This window comes from Rousettus aegyptiacus, unplaced genomic scaffold (genome assembly GCF_014176215.1).
Source record: "Rousettus aegyptiacus isolate mRouAeg1 unplaced genomic scaffold, mRouAeg1.p scaffold_m13_p_4, whole genome shotgun sequence".
NCBI lineage: Eukaryota > Metazoa > Chordata > Mammalia > Chiroptera > Pteropodidae > Rousettus > Rousettus aegyptiacus.
Genome location: NW_023416307.1, coordinates 131,481,662 through 131,505,727, shown reverse-complemented (window position 1 = coordinate 131,505,727; position 24,066 = coordinate 131,481,662). Strand labels below are relative to the sequence as shown.

The 24,066-nt window shown below is 40.5% G+C and overlaps 1 protein-coding gene across 5 annotated transcripts in view; it reads left to right on the top strand.

The window, feature by feature from the left end:
* The window catches only part of NEK11 (NIMA related kinase 11), a 198,672-nt gene that overhangs the window by 110,349 nt on the left and 64,257 nt on the right, over positions 1 to 24,066 (top strand). For 2 of the 5 annotated variants that reach the window (XM_016140279.2, XM_016140277.2), the window contains exons 14-15: positions 17,882 to 17,929; positions 18,292 to 18,452. In XM_016140279.2, the coding sequence (XP_015995765.2) occupies positions 17,882 to 17,929; positions 18,292 to 18,452 (209 nt within the window). Of the gene's footprint in view, positions 1 to 17,881; positions 17,930 to 18,291; positions 18,453 to 20,571; positions 22,562 to 24,066 lie in introns of those variants that run through there. The other 3 variants (XM_016140280.2, XM_016140278.2, XM_016140281.2) reach the window with 2 other exon arrangements.

Below are 24,066 nucleotides of genomic sequence, written 5' to 3'. Positions count from 1 at the left end.
TTATCCATATTACTACTGATGGACTTGATTCACTATATTAAAAAATTATGTTATTACTGTTGTGTCTCAATATATTTAAATATTTAGTAGGACATATACCCTTTTGTTGCTTTTATTTATTTCATTTTTTGTTTTTTAAATTTTATTTTGTGCTAAAACACGAAACATGATATCCACCCTCTTAACAAATTTTTCACAGGGTACAATATAGTATTGTTGATTATAAGTACAGATCTCTGGAACTTACTCATCTTGATGAACTAAAACTTTATGTTCATTGATTAGTAACTCCCCTTTGCCCCCTCGCCCAGAGCTTGGCAACCACCATTTCATTCTTTATTTCTATGAATTTGACATTTTAGATACCTCTTGTAAGTGGAATCATATGGTATTTGCCTTTGTATGATTGGCTTATTTCATTTAGCATAATCTCCTCAAGGTTTGTCCATGTCGTTGCATATTAGGAAAATTAACTATATTTTCCAAAAAAAAAAATTATTGAGAATAATGGCATCATTTTACATTTTTACAATTTAAATTACAATTTAAATTACAGTTAAAATAGCATAATAGAAAGCAGCTGGAATCCCATATCTGCTGTACATTCAGACTATTGTGATGTTACATGATGTATAGTGTCCGGAAAATTTCACTGTATACTCATGAGAGGATAGGAGTGAAAAAAAAAAGCAAATAACATCTTAGCATTGTTATAAAAGTAGTTTCTATTTTGGACTTCCCTGAAGGGCTCTCAGGGACTCCCAGGGTCCCTGGACCACTCTTGGAGAACTATTCTTCTAGGCATAAAATGAAGCACTGCAAGAGCTGGCATTAAATAGTCTGGATATCATGAATAATTTCTCCATTTGCACTACCCTGTTAAACAATTTTTAATAAACTGGAGAAAGAATAATGAAGCAGCAGGAGCCCCTTTCATGAATAGGGTGCTGTAAGGTAAAAATCCCTAGTCTATTTGAATTTTATGGGTGTGAAATCATTAATAAGCAGAAATAATATTGCCTGTGTTATTGTAATGGTCATAAAAATCTGCAGTCATACTGAGATGATGCACTTTTATGCTTTAATAGACATCATTTTATGTGCTAAGTAAGTGGATGCAAGGTCTTGAAATTGTTTGAGGGGCCTCCTATGGGGATAATTGTGTGGTGAAGTATATTCATTTACTTATATATTTCCCCTAAAGAGTTTGGGAGTTTCTAAATCAACCACCCAAATGCCTAGCTCCAGCATTCACCATACATAGCAGTTTTTTGTCACTGAGGAATCTCAAATAAGATGCAGATGGTCTAATAAATTATTTTGTGTTATTTTTCAACTTTACAGAAAAATAGTCCTTGGAGAGCTGTAACATCAGCAAATGCAATCAATGCTTTAGAGCGGGTGGACTTTTAGTTTTTATCACCATGGAAATGAAACCTTCATACACTGGGAGGTGTGGTGACAATAAAATGTGCTCTTTGCCTGGTGGCATGGGATTTCAGAGCATAGCTTTAAATGGATTGTTCTTTGTCAACACTGACAAATTACATGCATATCTGTCTTCATTTCAGTTTCTCTAGTTATATTCTTCAATGAATATATTTCCATTTTGTTCAGTTTTCTCTTGGGAAGTTATAAAATTATTTTTAGTTGATCGGCTGTGAAATTTTTAGTTGAATGGCCTAGGTGGATTTGACAAAGGCACATAATATACTGATCAAATAAACACAATTCTGGTTTTCTAAGTGGTAGCAAAACCACCAATGGGCCCAAATTTGTATTTCTATATATGCATCTCTACTGCTGTCAAGATTTATTAAATTCTATTAGTTTCCTAGAAGGCTTTTCAGTAGGATCCTATTAAGTCAGATCCTAGGGCAGAAATGCATAACATTTGCTGATAATTTTCCCTGACCCATTGTTTAAAATAGTCATTTTCATTTTATTGAGTGAAGCAACATAATACATATACATTTGCATTGTTAAATTTTTATAAATTTGTATTTTCTAGTTAAATATTTTGGTAATAATTATTAGGCCATTTTAACTGTGAATTTTGCTTATGTTCTAAATTGAGCTTTACAATACATTAAATAGGATAAACCACAACAATTTATAAAATACAAAATATATTTTCCTCTTTGATTTTTCTAAGAAATTTTCAACCTACCTAGAATCATGCAATTGGATTCATCTTCCCAACTTTGCTTTCTATATGATAAATTTAAAGAAGTCTTCATAGTATAGTGAGAAATCAAGAGATGCAGAGCAAGAAGATCTAAGGTTGAGTCCATCCTTCCCACTGGCTGTGTGATATCAGATGAGTTCTCTAACTTTTCCAAGTCTCAACACTATTATCTATAAAATGGATCCTGCGGATCTATTACCAGGTCACCTGTGGAATCCTCTAATTGCCCTCATCTAAGCAAACTCATCTCACCTGAAATGCTACACTTGCCTCCAACTAAGTCTTTGGCCTCCAACTAGTTTATTCTCTACATAGCTGCCAAAATAACCTTTAAAAATGCAAATTAGAGTTTGTCATTGTTTGCTTCAAACCCTCCTAAGACTTTCTGTTGTATTTAGGATACAAAATAGAAAATCTTTTCACATGGCCTATGAGGCCCCTTTTTACTTGCCCAGGCCCCCCACCCCCACGACCTCACTCGATGTCACATTTCATCTCACTCCTGTTAGGATGACTAGTGTCCCAGGTTGCCTGGGACGTTCTTGGTTTTGACATTGAAAACTGGAATAGTTGGCCACTCTACTCTTGATGGTCCAGCGACAATGCCTATCTTTCTGTTCCCTGGGTGTGCCCACACCGTTTCCACCTCAGATCCTTTGCAAATGCTATTTCTCCTAGAAGCCATCTAGCGTTATCTCACTGCGTCAGCTCACACCTATTCGTCTTTCAGGCCTCAGTTTAAATGTCATATTCTCAGAGAATTCTTCCTGAAGCCACAGATATAAATTAGATACCGCGAAATAATAGGAAGTATATATATTGGTCTCTGCCCCCAGTTCTTGGCATAGAGCTCCTAAATCCTTTGGAATTTCCTTAGTGATAGGAATGTTTTTTGTTCTCATGAGGTCACTTTTAGTGGTTTCTTGAATGTGGACTGATCACCAGAAAGATCAGATCAGAAGCTTGATCAGAAGCTTGGAACTTTCAACCCCACTCCTCATTCTCCGGAGGGAAGAAATAGAATTAATGATTGATTATGCTTACATGATGAAACCTCCATAAGAATTCAAAAATTGTAGTGTTTGGCGAGCTCCCAAGGTGGTGAACACGTGGACGTGCTGGTAGAGTGGGGTCCCAAAGAGGATGTGCAAGCTCCATGCCTCTCCCCACATGCTCTGCCGCATGCATCCCTTCCATCTGTATGTTCATCTGTATCTCTTATCATATTCTTTTATAATAAATTGGTAAATGTAAGTAAGTGTTTCCCTGAATTCTGTGAGCCATTCTAGCAAATTATTGATCCCAAGCAATGGGTTATGGGAACACTTATTTATAGCTGGTTGATCAAAGGTATAAGTGACAACCTGGACTTGCATTTGGCACCTAAAGTGGGCGGAAGGGAAGTCTTGTGAGACTGAGCCCTTTATCTAAAGAATCTGATGCTGTCTCCTGGTAGAGACTGTCAGAATTGAATTAAATTGTAAGGCATCTATGCTGGTGTTGCAGAGTTGCTTGGTGGGGGAAAAAGAATCTCATACATTTGGTGGCCAGAAGTGTCAGAAGTGAAGTGTTCTATGTGAGTAGTAAAAGACAGACATAAGAGAAGTGAGCTTTTCCCTACACAATCCCATGTGTTATTTTTACTACATTAGCACCCCAGGGCCAGCTGTGACTCTGTGCATGGTGCCACATCAGGGGCTGCCATAGACCACCGTGTAAAAGGATGCTTTCTGGAGTTTTGTGGAGGCTTGATCCCAGAATCCTGTTCTTTTGCTTTTTTAGCACCTTTAACAGTTGCAATATATATAATGTCTTACAAATATAAATGTATATGAAATTTGTATTGAAATATAAATATGCAGTAAGTCCTCACTTAATGTCGTCGATGGGCTCTATGACTTTAAGTGAAATGTCATATAACTAAAGCAATTTTACCATGAGTTAATTCATATAAACAAGAGTGAATTTCCTATGGCATCTCATCAGTGTTATGAAATGACATAAAATGAAATGCTGTTATTCGAGGGCCTGCTGTATATGAAATTCATATATAGATAAATTATATCCATCTTATTGGTTGGTAAGCTTCTGAAGTGTAGGAGCACTCTCAATATCGATCATTTTTATACCCAGTAACTAGCACGGTTTATGATTTTTTAAATGTGCTTAATAAATACTTAATGAATGAATGGGAACACATGTTTCATGTGGATTTGGTGACTGTTATATGACATAATATATTGAAAGCCCTTTGTAAGTTGAAATGACTCTAATGACTTTTTTATGATAAGTAGTAAGTAGAATATGAAAAATATTTATTAGTTTCCACAAAAATATCTAGGTTTTACGGTGATATAAAACTCTTGATTCTTTTTTCATATACCTTACTGGTAGTCCTTAGGACTTTATAGAGACATGTAATGATAGCCATGTAGATCAATAGAGCAAAATATAAAGAATCGAGAAACTTACTTAAATATATATGTGAATTTAATACATGAAAATGGCATTGTTTATTTAGTGAAGAAAGAAAATGCTTTTAAATAAGTGGTCTTGAAACAATATAAGGTAAGAAAAATTAACATTCCTACCTTATATTACATATAAAAGTAAATTCCAGTGGATTAAAATTTTAAAAGGAAAACATATTAAATAATTCAAAGAAGAAAATATTGAAGGATAATTTCATAATCTGAAAGTAAGAAATTTCTGTATAATTATGAAATAAACTCAGAAGGCATAAAATGTCACTTTTGTAAAGCAGGCAAAAATTTACAAGACTGAGAATATACAGTTTTAGCAAAAGCATGGGATAAAAATATTTTTTATACATTGTTGGAAATAATATTTTTAAGAATTAATATTTTAATTCAAAGATTTAAAAAAATCATATGCAAGGTACTATTCTAGATGTTGAGAATACAGTGGTAAATAATTACAATTCATATAACATAATATTCTAGAAGTTAGAAATGAATTTTAAAAAACAAATAGAAATAAAAGATAATATCTTACAAAACACAATGGAGTTCTACTTCTGATAATGCAGGCTGGATAATACCAACAAGTTTTCACTAGACTAGACACGTGTAGAACCTCCAAGGATTTATGATATTGGAATTTTCTGACATAGGCTATTATAAAATGATGCTTCCTACGTTTAAATAAATAAACACAAAAAAAGCTTTAACATGTTTGCAGGAAATAAAACACTGTAAAAATTATACAGCCTATTGGGAAAATAATGAAATAGAACTTATAGAAGTGAAAAATGCAATACACTTAAAGACTCAGTGAATGTGTTTAACAGCATTGAGACAGCTGAAGCAGAAATTAATGAATGGAAAAAAAATCAGAGGTGTAACAGCATAGAGAAACAAAACATTAAAATCAGAAGAAAGGACAGAAGATATGGAGGATAAAGTGAGATCTCAAGTCATTTAATAGAAGATCCAAAGGAAACATAATATTTCACATGAGGAGTGTAAATTCAGATTTTAAACACAGTTTGTGTTTGGGATTTTAAATCTCTCACATGTCTAGTTTTTACTACCCGAATCCCCAGATGGAAGCAAAGCTTTCTTGTTATCTCCCTAAGCTGGTAGATAGAAAGTGTTTAGTCACCTGATCACAGAGAGTGCAGTCTTTGGAAGGTCACAGCCTCACACAGGATTTGTTTGTCTCCTGTCCCTGCATGGCTCTGGAAGAGGGGATTGTGGATGGGGCTTTTGTTTGGGTAAGACTTAACTTGATAAGCTGAGATAGATGCTAAAATGATTTTTCACTTTTGATTTCTAGAGTCTAAAATAAGTTCAATAAGATCTTTTTCTTCTCAGGTGAAAAGGTATCTTCTTCGCAGTAGGGGTTCTGGGCTTCAGAGGCCAATACAGTGTTCTATAATTTCCCAGTTTACCATGGATGGGCGCACTGGGAGCAGCCAGGGCTTTGAAGGAGAGGCCGCTTCTGGCTCCATGGTTTGTGTATGATATTTACCCAGAGTGAGCAGTAGCTGCTTTCTATAGCAGAGGTCAACAAACTTTCATAAATAGTTAATAGTCACAGGCCACGAAAGAGTTCCTTTTAAACTTGGGTTTACCTTGCTCTCTAAAACCAGATTATATTCAACAGGAAGTGTCCGGGTCAAGAAAGGAAAATCTAACATTGCAATAGAAACTTCTCCTGATTAGGAACAGAAAAAAGTGGTTTAAAGTGATGTGTATGATAGGCACTTTCTTTAATTAGAGAAATTTAAATGAGTGTCATGCTTACTAAATCAGTGCCGATTCCCCTGGTGTTTTGCAATCACTGGCCAGTCCTGTCATATTAAGTTTGCCAGTTCACATTGGCGAGTTGAGAAGGTCTCAGCGCCAGCGGGCATCTCTGGCGGTTTCCTGACTACCCCCAGCTGTTCAGTTAACAGATGGGTGCTGCCAATGGGAAACAAATATTTTCCAGGAGAATGGAAGTGGAAAAGAGAAATTACAACTCTAGGATTTCATCAGAGGGGAAATCCCACATGGCTCACAAGGTGTGCTCTCTGCCAACAAACAAATTGCTAAATATGTTCCGAGGTCCCCGAGCCTCTGTCAATGAGGAAATACACAGTCAAAGAAAAATAAGAGAGAAGGCAGAGGCTTCATTTGGATAGCAATTTAAATTCTTCAGCTTTGTTAGAGTCTTAGTTGTAATCTCAATGCTTCTCAAATATTTGGTGGCCAGGAGCAGAAAGCAGCAGTCTAGTCTCTTGCTACTCAGTGTGGTTCGTGGACCAGCGGCATCTCCGTCACCCCGAGCATGTCAGAAATGCAGACTCGGAGGCCCCATTGCAGACCTACCAATCAGAAATGGCATTTCATCAAGTTCCCTGGATGACTTATTACGCACTGGTCTAGTCCATTACTCTTTGTCACACATTTGCAAGCCTTAGAGCAAGAAAGCAACCTGAAACCACTTAGTTCAGGCTCTTGCTTGTAGGCTGGTCAGTTATTACTATCCCCATTTTACAGGTGAGACATCTAAGACCCAGAGAACTTACGCCAGTTGCCTAAAGTCACAGAACTTGATGTCTTCTGTCACCAAAAGCCAAACACAAAGCACCCAGCTATTGCATCAGCTCCCTCAGGGTCTCCGTTCAGTCTCCTATATTTCCCTTGAGAGAATGGATTTCCTGGCCTACATTTATTTTTCTGAATCTGGTGGAGAAAAGACAAATTTTGCCTACCCTTTTTGGCTTTTACTCTCCAAACCAGAAGTTCAGAGAAATGTTACAGTTTTGCCTAAGGAAGATACGGGAGAATTGTAGGGTAAAAGCACCAACTCCAGAGCTTGAAGAAAACCTATTTCCAAGTGGATTGTGAAGGTTGTTTCTGGTGTGTGTGTGTGTGTGTGCGCGCGCGCGCGTCGGGGGTGGGGGCGGTACGGGAGCGGGGGGAGCCCTTGGTGCACTTGATCAAATAGAGAGATGGCACTTGAAAAACAACTTACAGCAGAACCTGTTGTCCTATATATTTAAAAAAAGGTGCTGTACCGTACCTAATTTAGCCTTCCATACAGAAAGGATCATGAATATGCATTCTGTTTAGGGAAATTATTTCTTTTCACAGCCTCATGTGTGATGCCGGGGGCTAAGCTGATCAACGTGGCTAATTTTAGCTTTCATTTTGAGGGTTTATTTTAGAAAAGGTCATGGTACTGGTACTAACCTAGAGCTTATTGTGTGAGAAAAGAGAGCATCAAAAAGATACAAAATCAAGCACCTGCTATACCACCACCCCCAACCTGATAAACATATTGCATGTACTTGAAGTTTAGTTCCACCTACAGTTAGTGATGTGATTAATAAAGTGAACTCGATCCCAGCTCTGCGGTGAAAAGCGATGTCTGCTGTGAGATCTGGGAGGTCCGTGAGTGCTGCCTTTCTCTGGGGTGAAGAGCAGAAGCCAGACATCTACTAATGCTCTAGTTGCAGACACTTTGTAAAAGAGGGTGGGAGAAGGCACCTTAAGAGATGAGAAGATAGGTTGTTTGATGTGGCTCTGGAGGACATGCAGAGGGTAGCCAAGGCTGGGGTAGAATTGAGTTGCTGCCTCTCCCCTGCTAAGTCCAGGACTGTGAGAGTGGGAGCAGCTCGAGGGTCTGCGACTCCACCTTCTTCACAGGGCTGGGGATAGGTGGTGGTGGGGGGGTGTGCTGGCCAGGAGGAATGAAAGTGCAGAGAGGTGAAGTGACCCACATCCCAGGACCTCAAAGAAATCTAGCTGAGTTCAAACTGGAGGCTGTGGCCTGGCAGGGCTAGATATATACAAGGTCACTCTGTAATAGCACTGTCCAGTGGGATTTTCTGCAATGATGAAAATGTTGTGTAACTTTGTCACAGGTGGCTTTCAAGCGCCTGAGATGTGGTGTGGCTAATGCAGCCGAGGAACCGAATTTGTCATTTTATTTCATTTTAATTAATTTTAATTTAAATAGCCACACACGTCTACTGGCTACCATATTAGATAAGGCAGTTCTGAAGGAGAGCTCTTTAATGGAATGAAGTTGAAAAGCAAGAGTGAGTTCAGAGGAAAATGTAGAGAGTCCAGGTTACAAAAGCCAAGTTCCTGATCTAAAGGTACATATGGGAACCATCTGGACAGCATGGGAAAAACCAAGCGGCCTGGATCCCTCCCAGGGCCACTGAATCAGGACCTCTTTTGGTGCACACCTTTAACAGAGGGCTTCCACATTCATTGGCAGGAGGCAGATCTGGGAAAGTGGGTGGCAGCCAGATGGGAGAAGGCCTTTTCATAATTTTATTGGCAAGGCGGGGAGCCACCGAAGGGAGAGAGTGACATGGTGAGTGCTTTGGGCAGGATTCGTGACAGCCTGTGTAAGATGCGATGGAGGCAGAAGACTGAAGGTGACCACAGAGCTGAATGGTAAGGGTATCTGGAGTGCTCACCTCTCCCTCGAGCAGGAACGTGTCGATTTCACTAGAGGCTGTCGTGTTCTCCCCTAGGCTGGACATTAGTTCAAAATTTCCCTTAGTAAATACGCGGCTGCAAGACTCCAGCCCCACTGAATGTTATTGTGATTGGAAATTCCAGTTGTTTCCCAAAAGCCCTGAAGGGTGCTCTTTATAATGGGATAGAGACACAGCAGCCGTTTGGGATACGGAGTAACTGTCTCTCTGGGAACTCGGGGGGCGGGGGGGGCACAGTCTCTTTAAAAGGTGAAGACTTGCCATGGGAAATAACGGTCGCTGTTCTTGGATCCCACCCTTTCTTCCCATGACTTCTGAACCCCAATGAGCAATTTTAATGGGGGCCAGTGGGAACTAGGACACCACGAGGACTGTATTCTAGGCCCAGCTGATGACTCAGTGCACAACTCTGAGGGTGCGAGCATTTCATGGTTCGCCGTGGGGCAGAAATGGCTTTTAAAAAATTGAAAAGGGAAAGTAATATCCAATGTACGTTGAAGCTTAGAAATTGACAAAATGCCTCTTCCAAAACAGCAAAGTTTCAGAGTCAGTCTCTTTCTTTTAATAATACAGGGGAAGATATGTCCAGGGGTGAGAGGCTGAGTACCTTTTTAGCTCCCGGGAGAATGGAAGGCTGGGTTTTAGCGATGATGTTTATCTCCTTGGTAAAGCTCAGCTGTTTCCCTGAAGGACAGGTTGCCTCTTCCCAAAGAGTGTTTTTTCTGGTGTTGGCCCTTTACGTATAAATGCTACTTTTATACCTCAATAATGATGGAACTTAGCCATTAGCGTGTACCTCTCTGTCCCTGAGAGATTTGGGAAGCTTTGCTCAAACTGCAGCTTATCCAGAGAGCTTTCTCCATAATTGCTGCTGCAGGCTCCCCTCTTCCTCTGTCTTTTATACCCAGGCTGGTGGCCTCTGTTGGGCACTTACTGGTTCAGGCAGCAAACCCAGCTTTTTCACCTAAGCCAGGTGTTTGATGAGTTTAGCATCTCACAGAGCACGTGACCTTCCACCATCTCACTGGGTCTGATCCCTCCCACTCCCCTTCCCTACCCCTTTTCTAGAGTAAATCCAAAACCTTTCTCTTGTCTCTGGCAGAAGGGACTGTATTTTCTTCCCCTGAACTTTTTTCAGGTATTTTTCTAAATCCTTAGAGTTGGTTTGAGAACTATTTAGAAAACTAACAGTTTCTATCTGTTAAAGTACTGATAATGGTTGTTCGTTGAGTACCTTCTACGTGCTGGACACTGTGCTCCATGGAGCATTTTAAGAAGACTTTGAGCAGGGCCAATAGGCGAGACCTCAAAAGAGAGAAAAAATTAGCTATCTGGGATATGATGTATATCTGACAAATGACTCATTTTCACAGAATGCATAGATGTGGGCTCTATTGTTTTCTAGAAATTCTGAGGATTAAATTTATAATATAAAAGAACGTGACCTTGCTGGCATCTGGATATTTTCCTTTAAGGGGTATTTACATATTACATAGCATCACTTATCTTTTACAGAATTTTATGTTATAGCTGTGAGTTAAAGTATTATTATTATAATATCCCCAAGTCTTTGCTCGGGCTTTTAGAAGCAGAGTCTGAGACGGTTATCCTGGTGCATGTATTACTGAGGGAGAGCTCTTGGGTTGAGTGGGGAGGGGATAAGGCTGGACAGGGCAGTGCAGGGAGCTGAGCAGGATGTGGTCTCAGCTGGAGACTGGCTCCAACCTGACCCCACTGGGAGCTCTGGGGCACGAGTGACATTACAGAGTTGATTCCACCATGAGTCTGTCAATGGTCAGGTCTGCACCAAGGGTGGAGGTGAGAGGTGACTTCTTCATAAAGAAATTTTTTGATCTGAGAGCAATTATCTGAAGGAGGGGGCATCTGTGCCCTGTTAACAGTTCTCAAACCAATTGTATTCCCTTAAAATTCATATGTTTGAAACTCTCACCCCCAGATTTAGAGATAGAGCCTTTAAAGAGATGATTAAGGTAAGATGAGGCTGTTAGGGTGGGTGCCCTGATCCAGTTTGACTGATGTCTTCATAAGAAGAGGAGATGAGGGTACAGAGAGACACCGGGGGCACCAACGCACAGGGGGGCCAACCACTTGCAAGCCAAGGAGAAACCAAGCCTGCCGACCTCTTTAGCGCAGACTTCCAGCCTCCAGACTATGCGAAAATGAATTTCTATTGTTTAAGCCACCCAGTCTGTGGCATTTTGTTGTGGCAACCCTTGTCGCCAACATTCACTGCAGCTAGAGGACGAGTTTGCCAATTGTATCTTGGAGCATGTCTGATAAGGAAGTTTTGGTGGGACATCAATCGTATTCACTATACACACTTAAAATGAGAAGACTGTAACCAGAGTAGCCTGCCCAAGGCCACCGAGCTAATAAGCAACAGAGGCTAGATTTGAACTTTGGTCCGACCCCACAGGTTGTCCCCTTAATCTCCGCTCTGTATCTCGCCTCCTGGTTGCAGGCAGTCTTTCTCAGAAGCTGCCAGTTAAGGAATCGCCAGTTCACTTGGGCTTCAATTTCTGTCATTTTTATCCTAATTTGTCCCCACCCTACACAAGATGAAGCACCTTAGGGAAGCTAAGGCAGCTGAGCTTAGATAATGTGCCTTTTCAAGGCATTGTCTTTTAGCCTGTTGTTTTGAGAATTTAATAGCATGTTAACCACAGGTTTTCTCTACATAAGAGAAGATGCTGTCTTTATTTAAAATATTTTTATTAAAAAATGAATTAGGACAATCTTTTTCCTATCCACAAATGCCATTTCTAGGAGAATAAGAAATTCTATGACCTGCCTTGTCAGTACACCAATAACTATTGTCATTCTGAGCATTGTCACTCCCGATCTGTGGGAGAACATGGTCTTTGGGGAGGTCACATCAAGATGAAACAATAAATTGTTTTGTTCTTAATATAGCCTTTGTTCAATATGTTCTGGGTCGGTGTAATAAAGCCGTTGACCCCTTCAGAAAACTAGGAAAGAAAGGAAAAATAAAGAAGGGCATCATTTCTGGGTTCCTACTGACCCCCAGATTCCTCCACCACAGCTAAAATAAAGAGCATCCTCTCTTTATGAAGAGATTCTTTCCCCCACACAGTAGATATAGTGAGGACGATTTTTAAAGTATCTTGTTGGTATTGTTGACTTCCTGGGAGGAGTCACAAAACTCTGAGTCTGTTGGGTTTCCCAAATCACAAGTTACATGGCCTCTGAGCTCAGCAAACATTAATAAATTCTGACACTATTATTAGATTTGCAAAGAGAGGCAGGATGATCTTGCAGCTACAGCAGAGTCTGGGTACTGGGGCAAAGCCACCATCTAACAGCGAGTACCCACATTACCCTGGGTAATCTTGACTGAGTCCTTGAAATTGGTGGGCCTGTGGGAATATAGCTGGAAACTTTAGTATGAAGAAGACTTTTGCCATTCAAAGTTATGATTCCATCTGAGATGCAAGTTCAAAGTATGTGAAAAGGAGGGAAGAGAGCAGGACTCTTGGGGGGAAAAATTTCTATCCCCTTTTTTCCCTCCTCTTCCTCTCTCTTGCTCCTCACACTTCTTGCAAAAAAAAAAAAAAAAGGCAATTTTTGGCATGAGATACTATGCAGTACTTTGAAAGTCCTTCTCTTAGAGATTTAGGCATTCACTTATTCAACAAGAAGTTCAAGTGTCTGTGTTGAGCCATGGGCTTCAGATACCATGGTAAACAGGATGGGCATGGCTCCTACCCACCGGAAGCTTACTCTCTCCTGAGGATATCAGCAGGAACAATTTTCATTTGAGCAGACATTACATGCCAGTCATTGTACTAAGTTAGTGGTTCTCAAACTCAAGTGTGCACCAGGATCCACTGAAGGGCTTGTTAAAACATAGATTACTGGGCCATCACCCCAGTTTCTGATTCAGGAGGTCTGTGAGGCCTGCGAATTTGTGTTTCTGGTAAGATTCAAAGTGCTATTTTTTCCAGGGACCACCCTTTGAGAACCATTCTGCTAAACCAGTTGCTTGATTTGCTTAAGACATGCCAGTGGTTAGACTCATTGAGAATAATTGGTGTTCAGGCTGAGATATTCCTTTTACATGACTATGTTCCTTTAAAAGAAACTTGGTTTTTGCCTTTAGATAAAGTCCTTGTTTTATTGGCTCTTTTTTTTTTTTAATTCTTTTTTTAAAATTTATTTATTTTATTATTATTTTTTAAATTTTATTTTATCATTAGTTTCAAGTATACAGTACATTGGTTAGACATACAGTTTATAAAACAATCCTCCTAATTGCTCTTACTCTCTTCTGGCTCTCTCTCCACTTAGTCATTACATAATGCTAATTGCATTCCTGAATGCATTTCTTGATCATTTAAAAAGTTTAAAGAGCCGATGCAATAATAGATGAAGTATCAGGGACTTTCTCATTAAACAATTGCACTTGCATGTCATTTTGTCCTTGAAGGTCCTATAAAATAAGCAGTAGTTTTCAAAGTGTGCGCCATAACAGCAGCATCATAGAAATGTAGAATCTCAGACTCCATCCCAGACCTACTTAATCTGAAACTCTGGCAGTGAGGCCTGGATCTATCTTTTAACAGGCTCTTCAGGGACCATGGTTACACACTGCAGCCTGAGCACATCTGCAGTGGAGGGTAATGACAGTCGGGCTGCATCTGAGTGATGGCCCCTGGTGTTCGATATTCCCAGCTCCCTTCAGATAATTCACTAGGGTGACTGAAGTTCAGTTTTCTATCTCATTAATAAAGAATTTATCCCTTGTCCAACATCTTTCAGAATTAAGGGGAAGAAATCACAACTTTTATATAGGACATGTTACAAGCAAAGATGTCAATTCCTAGCTAATCATAAAATAGCACTAATTCAGTGGAAAAGAGATAAGAGTCAGATAACTTGCATTCTAGTCAAACGTCCACCGTGCATGCAGCTGTTTGGTTCTGTCTGAGCCTCAGTTTCATTATCTGAAAACTGAGATAAAAACAATGTCCTGGTCTAACTTGAATAAGTGTTGCAGTGATCAAATGGAATAATGAACACGGATGTGCTTTTACAAACTGTAAAGTGTGATAACTTTGGACCACTCACTCATAGCTGTGTTCTTCCGCATCAGTAAAATGCGAAAAGTTCCCTATAACTCCATAGAGACTGTGAGTGTTTGAGACAACTAATGGCACAAATCGAGCTCTCATAAAGTAAAGTTTATTTCTTCATTTCTTTTGTCTGTAACATACATGTTGGAAGATACGGAGATGTTATAGAGTCTTATATATTTCATTATAGTTTTTCTGTATAGTATCACATCCCAGAGCAGTGGTTTTCAAAGTGAGGCACCTGGACCAGCAGCACTAGCATCCCCTGGACACTTGTTAGAAATGCACATTTTACGCCCCACCACAGACTTACTGAATCAGTAACTCTGAGCGGGGCCCTGAGATTTGTGTTTTGATGAGCCCTGTAGGTGACCCCGATAGTCTTATAGGAAAGGATTTATTTGGGTCTTAATTGAAGGGTGTGACAAAGAGCACCCCATTTCCTGGAACAGGGCGATTACTTCTTTATTTCCCCCAGCATGGATTTGCAATCACTGTGTTCAGGCAGCTGTTCCTTCATGAACGTGTCCTGACACTGCCCACCCAGCGTAGTGGAGATCTGGAATGCAACCCCAGCGCCTCTGTTACGAGGCTGACTTCAAGGTGCAAGGAAATTAAAGCTATTTATCACAGGCCATTTTTTCCCCCTCAGTGACAAGAGAAATGAGCCTTAGCCTAACGAGGCTTCAAATCAGGCCCATGTACAAAAAAAACCACACAGCTTGACTAACACAGGATGAGCAGACTTAAATTTCTTTTGACTTCTCCCTTTGAAAACCAACCCTTCTCAGAGCTGCACCAAGTTAATGGTGCTTAAGAAAAACTGGAGCTGGATTCATCTCAGTGTGTTTCATGACTTAGGCATATGTGGCAGAGGGACTTTCTCCCTGACCATCTCTTTTCTTTCTTTACTTCCTGGGGAGGTGGGGGTAGGGAGGAGTGAGAAGGGAGGAGGATCCTTGGCAAGAGAGGGAAAGGGACTAAGAGTCTGTGCACAAGGAGTTATGATATAGGAGAAGGGGCTTAATATTTAGCTAGAGTTTGCCTGTGTCATGGAGTTGTGTGATCTGGCCCACTGCCTGCTTTAGTATGTAACGTGTTATTGGAACACGGCCACAACTCGTTTGTTTATGTATTGTCTATGTCTGCTTCCAGACTACAAAGAGTTGAATAGTTGTGACAGGGACAGCAAAACTTAAAACTTTACTGTGCAGCCCTTTACAGAACACGTTTGTTAACCCCTATTGCGGAGGTTCCCTCTGAGCTGTCTGAAGGGCACCTAGATGGAACCAGTGGACAGGAAGGACTTGGGAGCAGGACAGAGTGTTGATGCCCCAGGGCCCCTCAGGAGCCCAGCGGCAGGGAGAACAAAGAGAGGAGTGGTTCCTTACTAACCATTCTGAGTTGGGTACTGTATGGATTTTGAGAAGTGATTCTATTTAAAATATACTGAAAAATTTTAACTCGGTATATATATATATTTGAATGTCTAATATCTGTTTCCTGGTGTTGAGCATTACAGACACAACTACATAATTTTACATTAAACATTAGCAACTAACATTTATTGGGTACATACCATGTGCATAGCACTTTGCATCCATTATATGATTTAATGTTCACAACAATTCTATGAAATGGGTACTATTATCCCTATTTTACAGATGAGAAAACTGAAGTGCAGAAAGTTCAAATAATGCCTAATGTTTTGGTGCTGATGGTAGAGCCTTGTAAATATAGGCCCTTTGATTCGATGCCAGAGCTAGCATTTTAAACTTGTGGAGTGAGAAATCAGTTTAGCAGGTTGCAACTAGCATTTAAAAACAAACTGAATATTAGTCCGAACACAAGTGTGATGTGTGTAGTACATGAACCTTTGTTTCAATATAAGGACATTTCTGTGCAGTGGGCAACAATGTCAATATACTTCTTACTGTGTCAAGTTTGAAAGCAGATGTTCTTGCCGAGGGAGAAATAGAGAAGGAAGGAGAGCAAGAGGGAGAAAATATGAATGAGTAAATGAGTGAAAAACTGTCAATAAGACAGAAACTGAGTGGGTGGGAGAGGAAGTGGGAGAAGGGTGAGAGAGAGAGAGAAAGAATGGACACCTCTCTGAAAGAAACACCAAGATTCAGAGAGAGGTGGAAGTAGGAGGAAGAAAGAAGGAAGTCATATGGTTTTGTCCATTATTCCATTCAGCGAACATATGTCTCTACTTGAGGTCAAAACTGTAGACTTGAATTATTGTCCTCTTGGTAGATTTTAGTTTTCATATACTTCTTTTGCTGTGGTCTTCTTGTCGTTATGAATGCGAGTCAAATAAAGACTTATAAAACATGGTCCCGAATACAAATAGTCTATTTTATCTAGTGCTCCACTGAAAATCAGCGATCTGAAAGGTAAACAGGCTATGTCTCAGTTACCGAGAAGTTTGAGATTTCTTAACGTGCCCCTTCCTGAGAAATTGGCAAAGGCAGTTTTGAATACATGTAATTTTTGTCCTTTGAGCCAACTGGTTTTGATTTTACAGTACTGCCTTTTATGTATTGTGGGAAACCATAGATAGCAAAAAATTTGTAAGTATTTCATTGTCAGGAAATTCTACAGCCACTAGTATTTTGCATTCAAAGGATTCTGACATCAGTTAATGAAAAATCTGTTTTTACAGATGTGAAATTAAGTGAACATTTGTGTAAAGTTTTCCTATATACAGATACTCTCATAAGAACCATATTATTGAGTCTTCATAGCTACCCTGCTAGAGTACTCTCATGTCAGTTTTACTAGAGAAATTGGAGCTCAGTAAATTCAGTTCCTTGCCCAGGTTCTCATCTAAGAGGTGGTAGAGCTGGATTCAAACCTTGATTCTCTGACCCCAATTCTACATTTTCCCAGTGGACACAAGTTGGCAACAATGGGAGAAAAAACAATGATGTCTGTTAAAAATTTATGAGAATAATTTTGTTTATAAACCAGAGTATGGTGCAAAGTCTAAAATACCTGCGGCATTAATGTGGTAGGGTGTCATTATGTAATATATTTCTCTGTTTAGATTCCCCATTAGCAAACTGGAGTTGATATTTCAACGCTTTTCTGTGATTCATTCTTGGCTTTTCTTGGCTGAAGACTGTTATAAGCACCAGCTATATTCTTAGTAATAATAGCACAACAAGTAATTCAGGTAGCCACTGTTTGACTCAGCTTAAGTGGGTGGTCTTTTCTTTCACCTCCCTACTCCATACATCACCTCTACGTCCACCTAGTAACGATCCGCCCTTCTCTCTACTCGCTCATTTTCGTTTCTTTCTTCTTTCTTCTTTTTCTTTCTTTATTTCTTTCTTTTCTTTCTTCTTCTTCTTTCTCGTTTCTTCTTCTTCTCTTCTTTCTTTTCCTTTTTCTTCTCCTTCTTCTTTTTCTTCCTTTTTTAAATAAATGCCATGTGTGGATATGAGTAAGTAAGGCCCCAGAGAGAACTCTATCTCAAAAGTCTTCATAGCCTGTTAGAAAAGAATGATAATGTTTTCCTTGGCTTGCCAAAATGCCATTGCTATATGTTCGATCCATTTTGCCGGGTCTCACTACTAACTTTTTTTTTTTTTTTAATTAAATTGCCAGGAAGAGTGCTGACATACACTACACTGTCTTTGGAAAAACATTATGTGGGTGTGTAATAGAATCCTGCAGCCAAGGCATCTTATACTGCTTTTGCTCCTAAGTCCCCTCATTTGTAATAAGGATTCAGACCTAAAGTTGAAGGAGATCATTACTTCCTCTTTCTTGGTTTTATTCTTCCATCTTCAAAATGTGGTTACAAATAGAATCACTTCTTTCTTCTACTGATTTCATTTTGCTGAGTATTCAGAACATTCAACCAGATACTTTCCGAAGCTAAGATCCAGCTCTATACTCCATGACAGCTTTGTCAGTGCAAACAAGATATAGGTGGGGGTAAACTGGGGGGATCCTGGCCTCATTTTAATTTTAATGACTGGTGGGACATGATTGGTGTTTATTCTTTATTTCAGGGATCCCAGAAGACCCCCTTGTAGCTGAAGAGTATTATGCTGATGTGTTCGAATCCTGTTCTGAAGAGAGTGAGAAGGAGGAAGGAGAAATGGTGTTCTCAGGACTGGAGGAAGAGGCTGCGGAGGAGGGGCTTCAGCCTGATCACAGAACAAACCAGCAGGTACTGCTGATTCCCGCCAGAAGCGGCGGGATTGTCTGGGGTACTGATCGGGCTGTGACTTCCCAGAGAGAGTCAAGGAAGTCTTATAACCTGAAGTTGGGGATAAGAGGGTGGGGGCGGGGGCGGGCTAGGGTTTGTTATACAGTCTCGTGGCAAGCCTTGTGATAAGCCTTAATTTCCAAGGTCCAGGGGCAGGCAGGGTCCCCACGGAATTCTAAGAAAATGGTCTGGACCATGCTGATAAGGGACGAGCTGGGGTACCCAGCACTTTGGGGGGCAGGAGTGGGAGATACATGCCACATTGTACACAAAGGAGCACCCCATATGCAGCTATTGAATAAACAATGTGGATCTCTTTAGCAGGGAGAAAGGGATTTTTTTAATGTACTTTTCTGCTTGGTAATTAGATTTGTGAGTTATGTCTCAGGGCACAAATTAGTTCTGTGGATGAGGCCTAGAGGTCCTGGGCTTAGGGAATGATCTTTCTGGTCAATTTTAGCCTCTGAGGGCCCATCCTTACATGCACCATTGAGATCTCAGGGTATATGCCCTTGCCATAGATCCCTTTAACTGTAGCAAGACGAAGCCTCGCCTGGGCCATAGGCCAAGAAACAGCCCTGGTGTGTGATTGCTCTGCTGTGTGGCTGCAGGAGAGGGGAAGCAAAGGGTATGTGCAGAGCAAACGGATGACTTTGGGCAATTTATGCTCATAAGCTTCATTTTCTTCTTAGGCTATGACCTGGCAACCTTTTTAGTCCTAAATTTCCATAAGATACAGAAACTTATTAACTAGGAATCATTAAGGTAGTAAAATAAAGTCAATCAAGGAGTACCTGTGTCAATGGAAACTGGATTCAGAACAAACATTGTTGGCGTGGAGAGAAGATTGTACACAATCCACTCAACCATTTTCAGTGAAGACTAAGTTATCATGATGTTCAATAAATAAAACAAATAAATGTTCTCAAGTTCTGTATAAAAAAAGGACAGACAGGCAGGCAAACGGGGACTAGAATGGCATAAATATGGGGTTAAGCAGAGAAAGGGATGAAAAAAAGAGGAGAATGAAAAAAAGAAAGGATGAGAGAGATTAAGAGACAACTACATGAAGTGAGAAATAAATAAATGAGAAAAATACAGAGTTGAGTTGAGACTATTCAGAATGCCAAAATAACAACACCATCCTTATACCATTTCCCCTTATTTTTTCCCCAGTGGACTCTGGTGAACAATAGCACCTCCTATCACAATTTGAAATACAATATCTGTTTGCCTCTGTGCCACTGTTCAAAACAACTGAGACGAATGTCATTACAATATTAGAGGACCATCATTCTCCGCCTATAGTTGCAAAACACATGATAGGCAAAACATATACTCAATTTTTGTTCGAAGCACCGAGTGGTAAAATTTTAGCTACAAATATTATTACTTAAAAATGTTTTTTTTTTTTTTTTAAATGAAATAAAACTGGCTCAGAAAACCAGATGAATAAAATATATGACAAACACCAGCCAGGTCAAGAAATAAACCTTCGCTTGCCACTCCAGAAGTCCCATCTTTGTCATACCCGTTAGAACCTCATGTTGGAAATCAAACTGCCTGTATGTGTTTAGCCTTTGTGACTTGCAGGTTGCATGACCTTGTGCAAGTTACTAAACTTCATTGTGCTTCAGTGTTCTAATCTGTAAAATGGGGGAATATTGGTTCCTACCTCAGAGAGTATTTTTGAGGATTAAATAAAGTTATCAATGTTAGGTATTTAGAATAGTGTCTAGAATTTAATTTAAAGATTAACAGAGATATTGGCTATTATTATTATTATGAAGTTACCCAGCCATCTTGTGGCCTTTTTATGATGCTGCCCAAACTCTTTAATGTTAAAGTGAAATCTTACAACTGTAGCATAAAAAATATCCCTTCTCATTTCTTAGAGCTGAAGATATATATAGGGCAACAATTTTGCTTTCTGTGCTGTGCATCTGTCGCATGTGATAAAATAGATTGTGACTGATTTTAAATAATCTGTTGGGACAAGATGCGAAGGTGTCTCATATATATGATGGTGTTTTGTCTCGCAAAACTCTGTTGGGTAGTTATTCTTATCTCTATTTTCCAGATGAGGAAACTGAATTTTGGAAAGAGAGGTAACTTGCCTGTGGTCACGCAGCTAGGAAAGGATCAGAACCATGCTTCAGGCCCAGGTCTGGCACATTCTCAAGCCAATGCTTCTTCTAGTGCAGAAGGTATATCCCCTGAGAATGGAAATCACAACTGAGTAATTTGTATTACAGATAGGTAATTACAGCCTCATTTCTTTTTCCTAGTAATTTGATGTCATTTCTTCCTCCTCAAAGGTGGTGGCTGTGGAGTTGTGATGGGTGTTGAGCCTTCCCTTTTTGGGTAATTTTTTAGCAACACAAGTTACAGCTACAGAACTCCATGCTGAAACCCGGTCTCCGTTGGCTTCATGAATTAAGTGAAACCTGCACCTGTCTCTGGGGTTCATCTCTTCTTCCCTCTTCCCCAGTCTTGCCTTTGACTGCTGAGTGTGCCAGGGTCTACTTAGGTGATCATCACAGTCATGGCTTTTATGAGCGATGGTTCGGATCAAAGTTGATTCCCCTTCCTTGAGATGGGCCAAAAGTCATGTGTTTTTTACCTTGATGGAAAAGGAGAAAAACACCCATGGGCTTCATTAGGATTGATTGCTGAGTCCCTCGTGCCACCTATGACAATCTTCTCAGCAGCAGCATCTCCAAAGCACACCTTTATTAAGCACCCCATTGGTGTTAACAGTTAGTTGCTTCTCTGCTGCAATCAGCAGCGCATCAATAACACCTTTATCACAGCCATTATCATATTGTTGATAGCTCCTCTGTGAAGTCTGTGGTCACTGAATTGGAACCAGCTTCTTAGATCTCTGGAGAATGGAGTTTATGGCTGTCATCGTAACAGGGTTCTCGACAGCATTTACGGGACCTGTCACTGAAAAGTGTTTTGTGTGCTGTAATGGACATGCTTTAGGGCTGCAGATGGGTGAATGTTTTCATACCCTACAGTCTTTTCCTAATGCCTTGACCATCATTTCCCCCCGCCGAGACTAATCGGTGTGCACTGGTAATACACGTACTAGTTGGACCATAATGGCTTGATACAGAATTCTCAGGAAAGGTTCTGTTCAATGAATGTGGCTTTTATCGATGCTTTTTTTAAGGCTCTTAGGACCATGATGTTTGTTCTTGCTAAGATGAAGGGCCACATAAGCCTATTTCTCAGCTAATTCTGAAGTTTTCAATACATTATGCCCAAATCCTTCAGTGGTTTTGAAATTCTCTCTGCACAGTGAAGCATTAGAAAAAGCAGGAATGATCTTCTGTTTGGAATGATGCCTCGGGGGCAGAGAAATGGATACAATCTAGGCAAGGCCTAGATTCTACTGAGGACTTTTAGATCAGACTTCCATGAGAGCAGGCACCTCTAAGAGTGTCTTCTGTTACTGGGGTCATTAGTTTAATCAAGCCATAATTATAACAATAAGAGCTAACATTTCCAGAATCTTTATTCTGTGCCCAGTACTTTATATGTTTTGTCAGTTCAGGTCCTCTGGGAAGCTGATGGCAAGACAGAATTAGGAATGAAAGCATAGCGCCTGTGAAGTAGGCGGGGAGGGCCTCAAACCATGATGCCCGTCTACATCTTTGAGGGTAAGGATGGAAGGGAAGGAAGGAGGATTGGTTGAGAGCCTCTGACTGGGGTGAAGTTCTGAAAACATCTAGGCCAGTCCGAGGGAGAGCCCCAGGGCAAAAGCTGCTTGTTAAAGGAGTCTTCATTGGGAAGGACTGGCCCCGTTCCAGTGTACCGTCTTCCCCTCTCCCCCGATGCTCTCATTAGCTGGGAGCTGCCTGGGAAGTTTGCTTTGGCACGAACGCTGCAGTGGATACTGAAGATGCAGCAGCTGGAGGTTGTCAGCTCACTACACGACCTGCAGCAGGCTCGCTCTTGTGTAAGTGGCACACCTCTGCGGCTGCCACAGACGCATTATTTCCTTTAATTCTTGCAACAACCTTTCGATGCATGTATTCTGGCTTAGCAGCATCGAACTAGAATTTAACCAGCTGGAATTCAAATAAGGGAGAGGGTGAGGGTGAGGAAGAAGATGAGGGTGGGAGAAAATAAGAGACCATGAGGTAGGGATTCCAGGTAATTCTGCCTGACATCTCAATCGAGAAGTGAATGCCTGGAGTGAGAGTGAGCTATAAATCCAGGGGCCTCCAACTGCATCTCAGTTCCTGCGCGTCTCTCAGGTTGTGAACCTCTTGTTGCTTTGACTTATTGCCCTAGCCTTACAATATTTAAAGATGCACGTTTTTCATACAGTGCAGTCCCTAAGGGTAAGTCAAATATTACATCTGGTGCTCCAGAAAGAAACCGCAGTGGAAAATATTCGTCTGTAATTGATTATTATGTGAAGCATTGACTTTAAAACCTAGGTCCATTCAAAGATGAGACTGTCGTGATAGCCTAACTTTGCACAAGAGGAAACCGAGGCTTGGTGAGGCAAAGTGGCTTCTCTAAGAGCTACACCGCCTGATTTTATTTTCAGTTGTTCCTTCAGACAGTCTTCTTCCTGCACGACAACCAAATAAACACACCGAGTGGAGGTAATGACCTGAGGGGCCTCTGTGTTGTCTGGTCCTCCAGTGAGATCTGTTCTACTGGACAGAATTAGATATGTAGAAGGCAAAATTTACACTACTTCTAGGAAAAGTGTTGAGTTAACGAAAATTAAAACCAAAAAGAACCTGCATCTCACATCTATTATGGGCTGCAGATTTCTCCCCTCATGTGTTTTTGTAGACGGTGCCAGAACTTTTGAGTCCAAATAGTAGAGCTGATTAACGTGATGTCACCTCATTACTTTAACTTCACATGTGGGAGGAAACACCTTTTTGCCTTGAATTGACATTAGAGGGCATCGACTTTGCTAAAGTGTGACTTAATACTAACAGTTCGGTGGGCCTCCTGTAGACCCAATGTGTGTTGCTCAGGGGAGTGACTTCGATGTAACAATTTCCACTCTGTCCCTGTTTCAATCCTTATTTTGTCTTGATTGTCCTCCCTTTCCTCTCTACCATTTCTTATCTGGGATAAAGTATAGCTCATTGCTTGTCAGACAGGGACCAGCAAAAACTGGCTCTGGGACATAGCCCAGTGGGCTCAGTTGAAGACCATAGTCCCTAAATCTTTTAAAATATTGGGTTTAAGATAACACCTACACTTTTTGCCCCATTATCAAAGCATGGAGGGGAAAGAGGGGAAAGAGGCCATAGGGTTGATAAAGACAAAGTAAAACTGAGCAGGAGTTTAAAGAGTGCCTGTGACCTTTTCAGTCTGGAGGGTGGGAGGTCCCCGGCCTCCACTGCCTCCCTGTTGGGGCATGATCAGAGGCCCATGCGCAGATGGGGCAGTGAGGAGACAATGAACTCGTGAGGCAAGACTCTACCATGTTCTGCTGAGCTGCTCCTAGAGCTGTGGCCGGAAGAGAGGTAGAGAAGTTTATGCTGAATTTTACAGAGCTAATAAGTCCAATTGGAATCATACCTTTCGAATC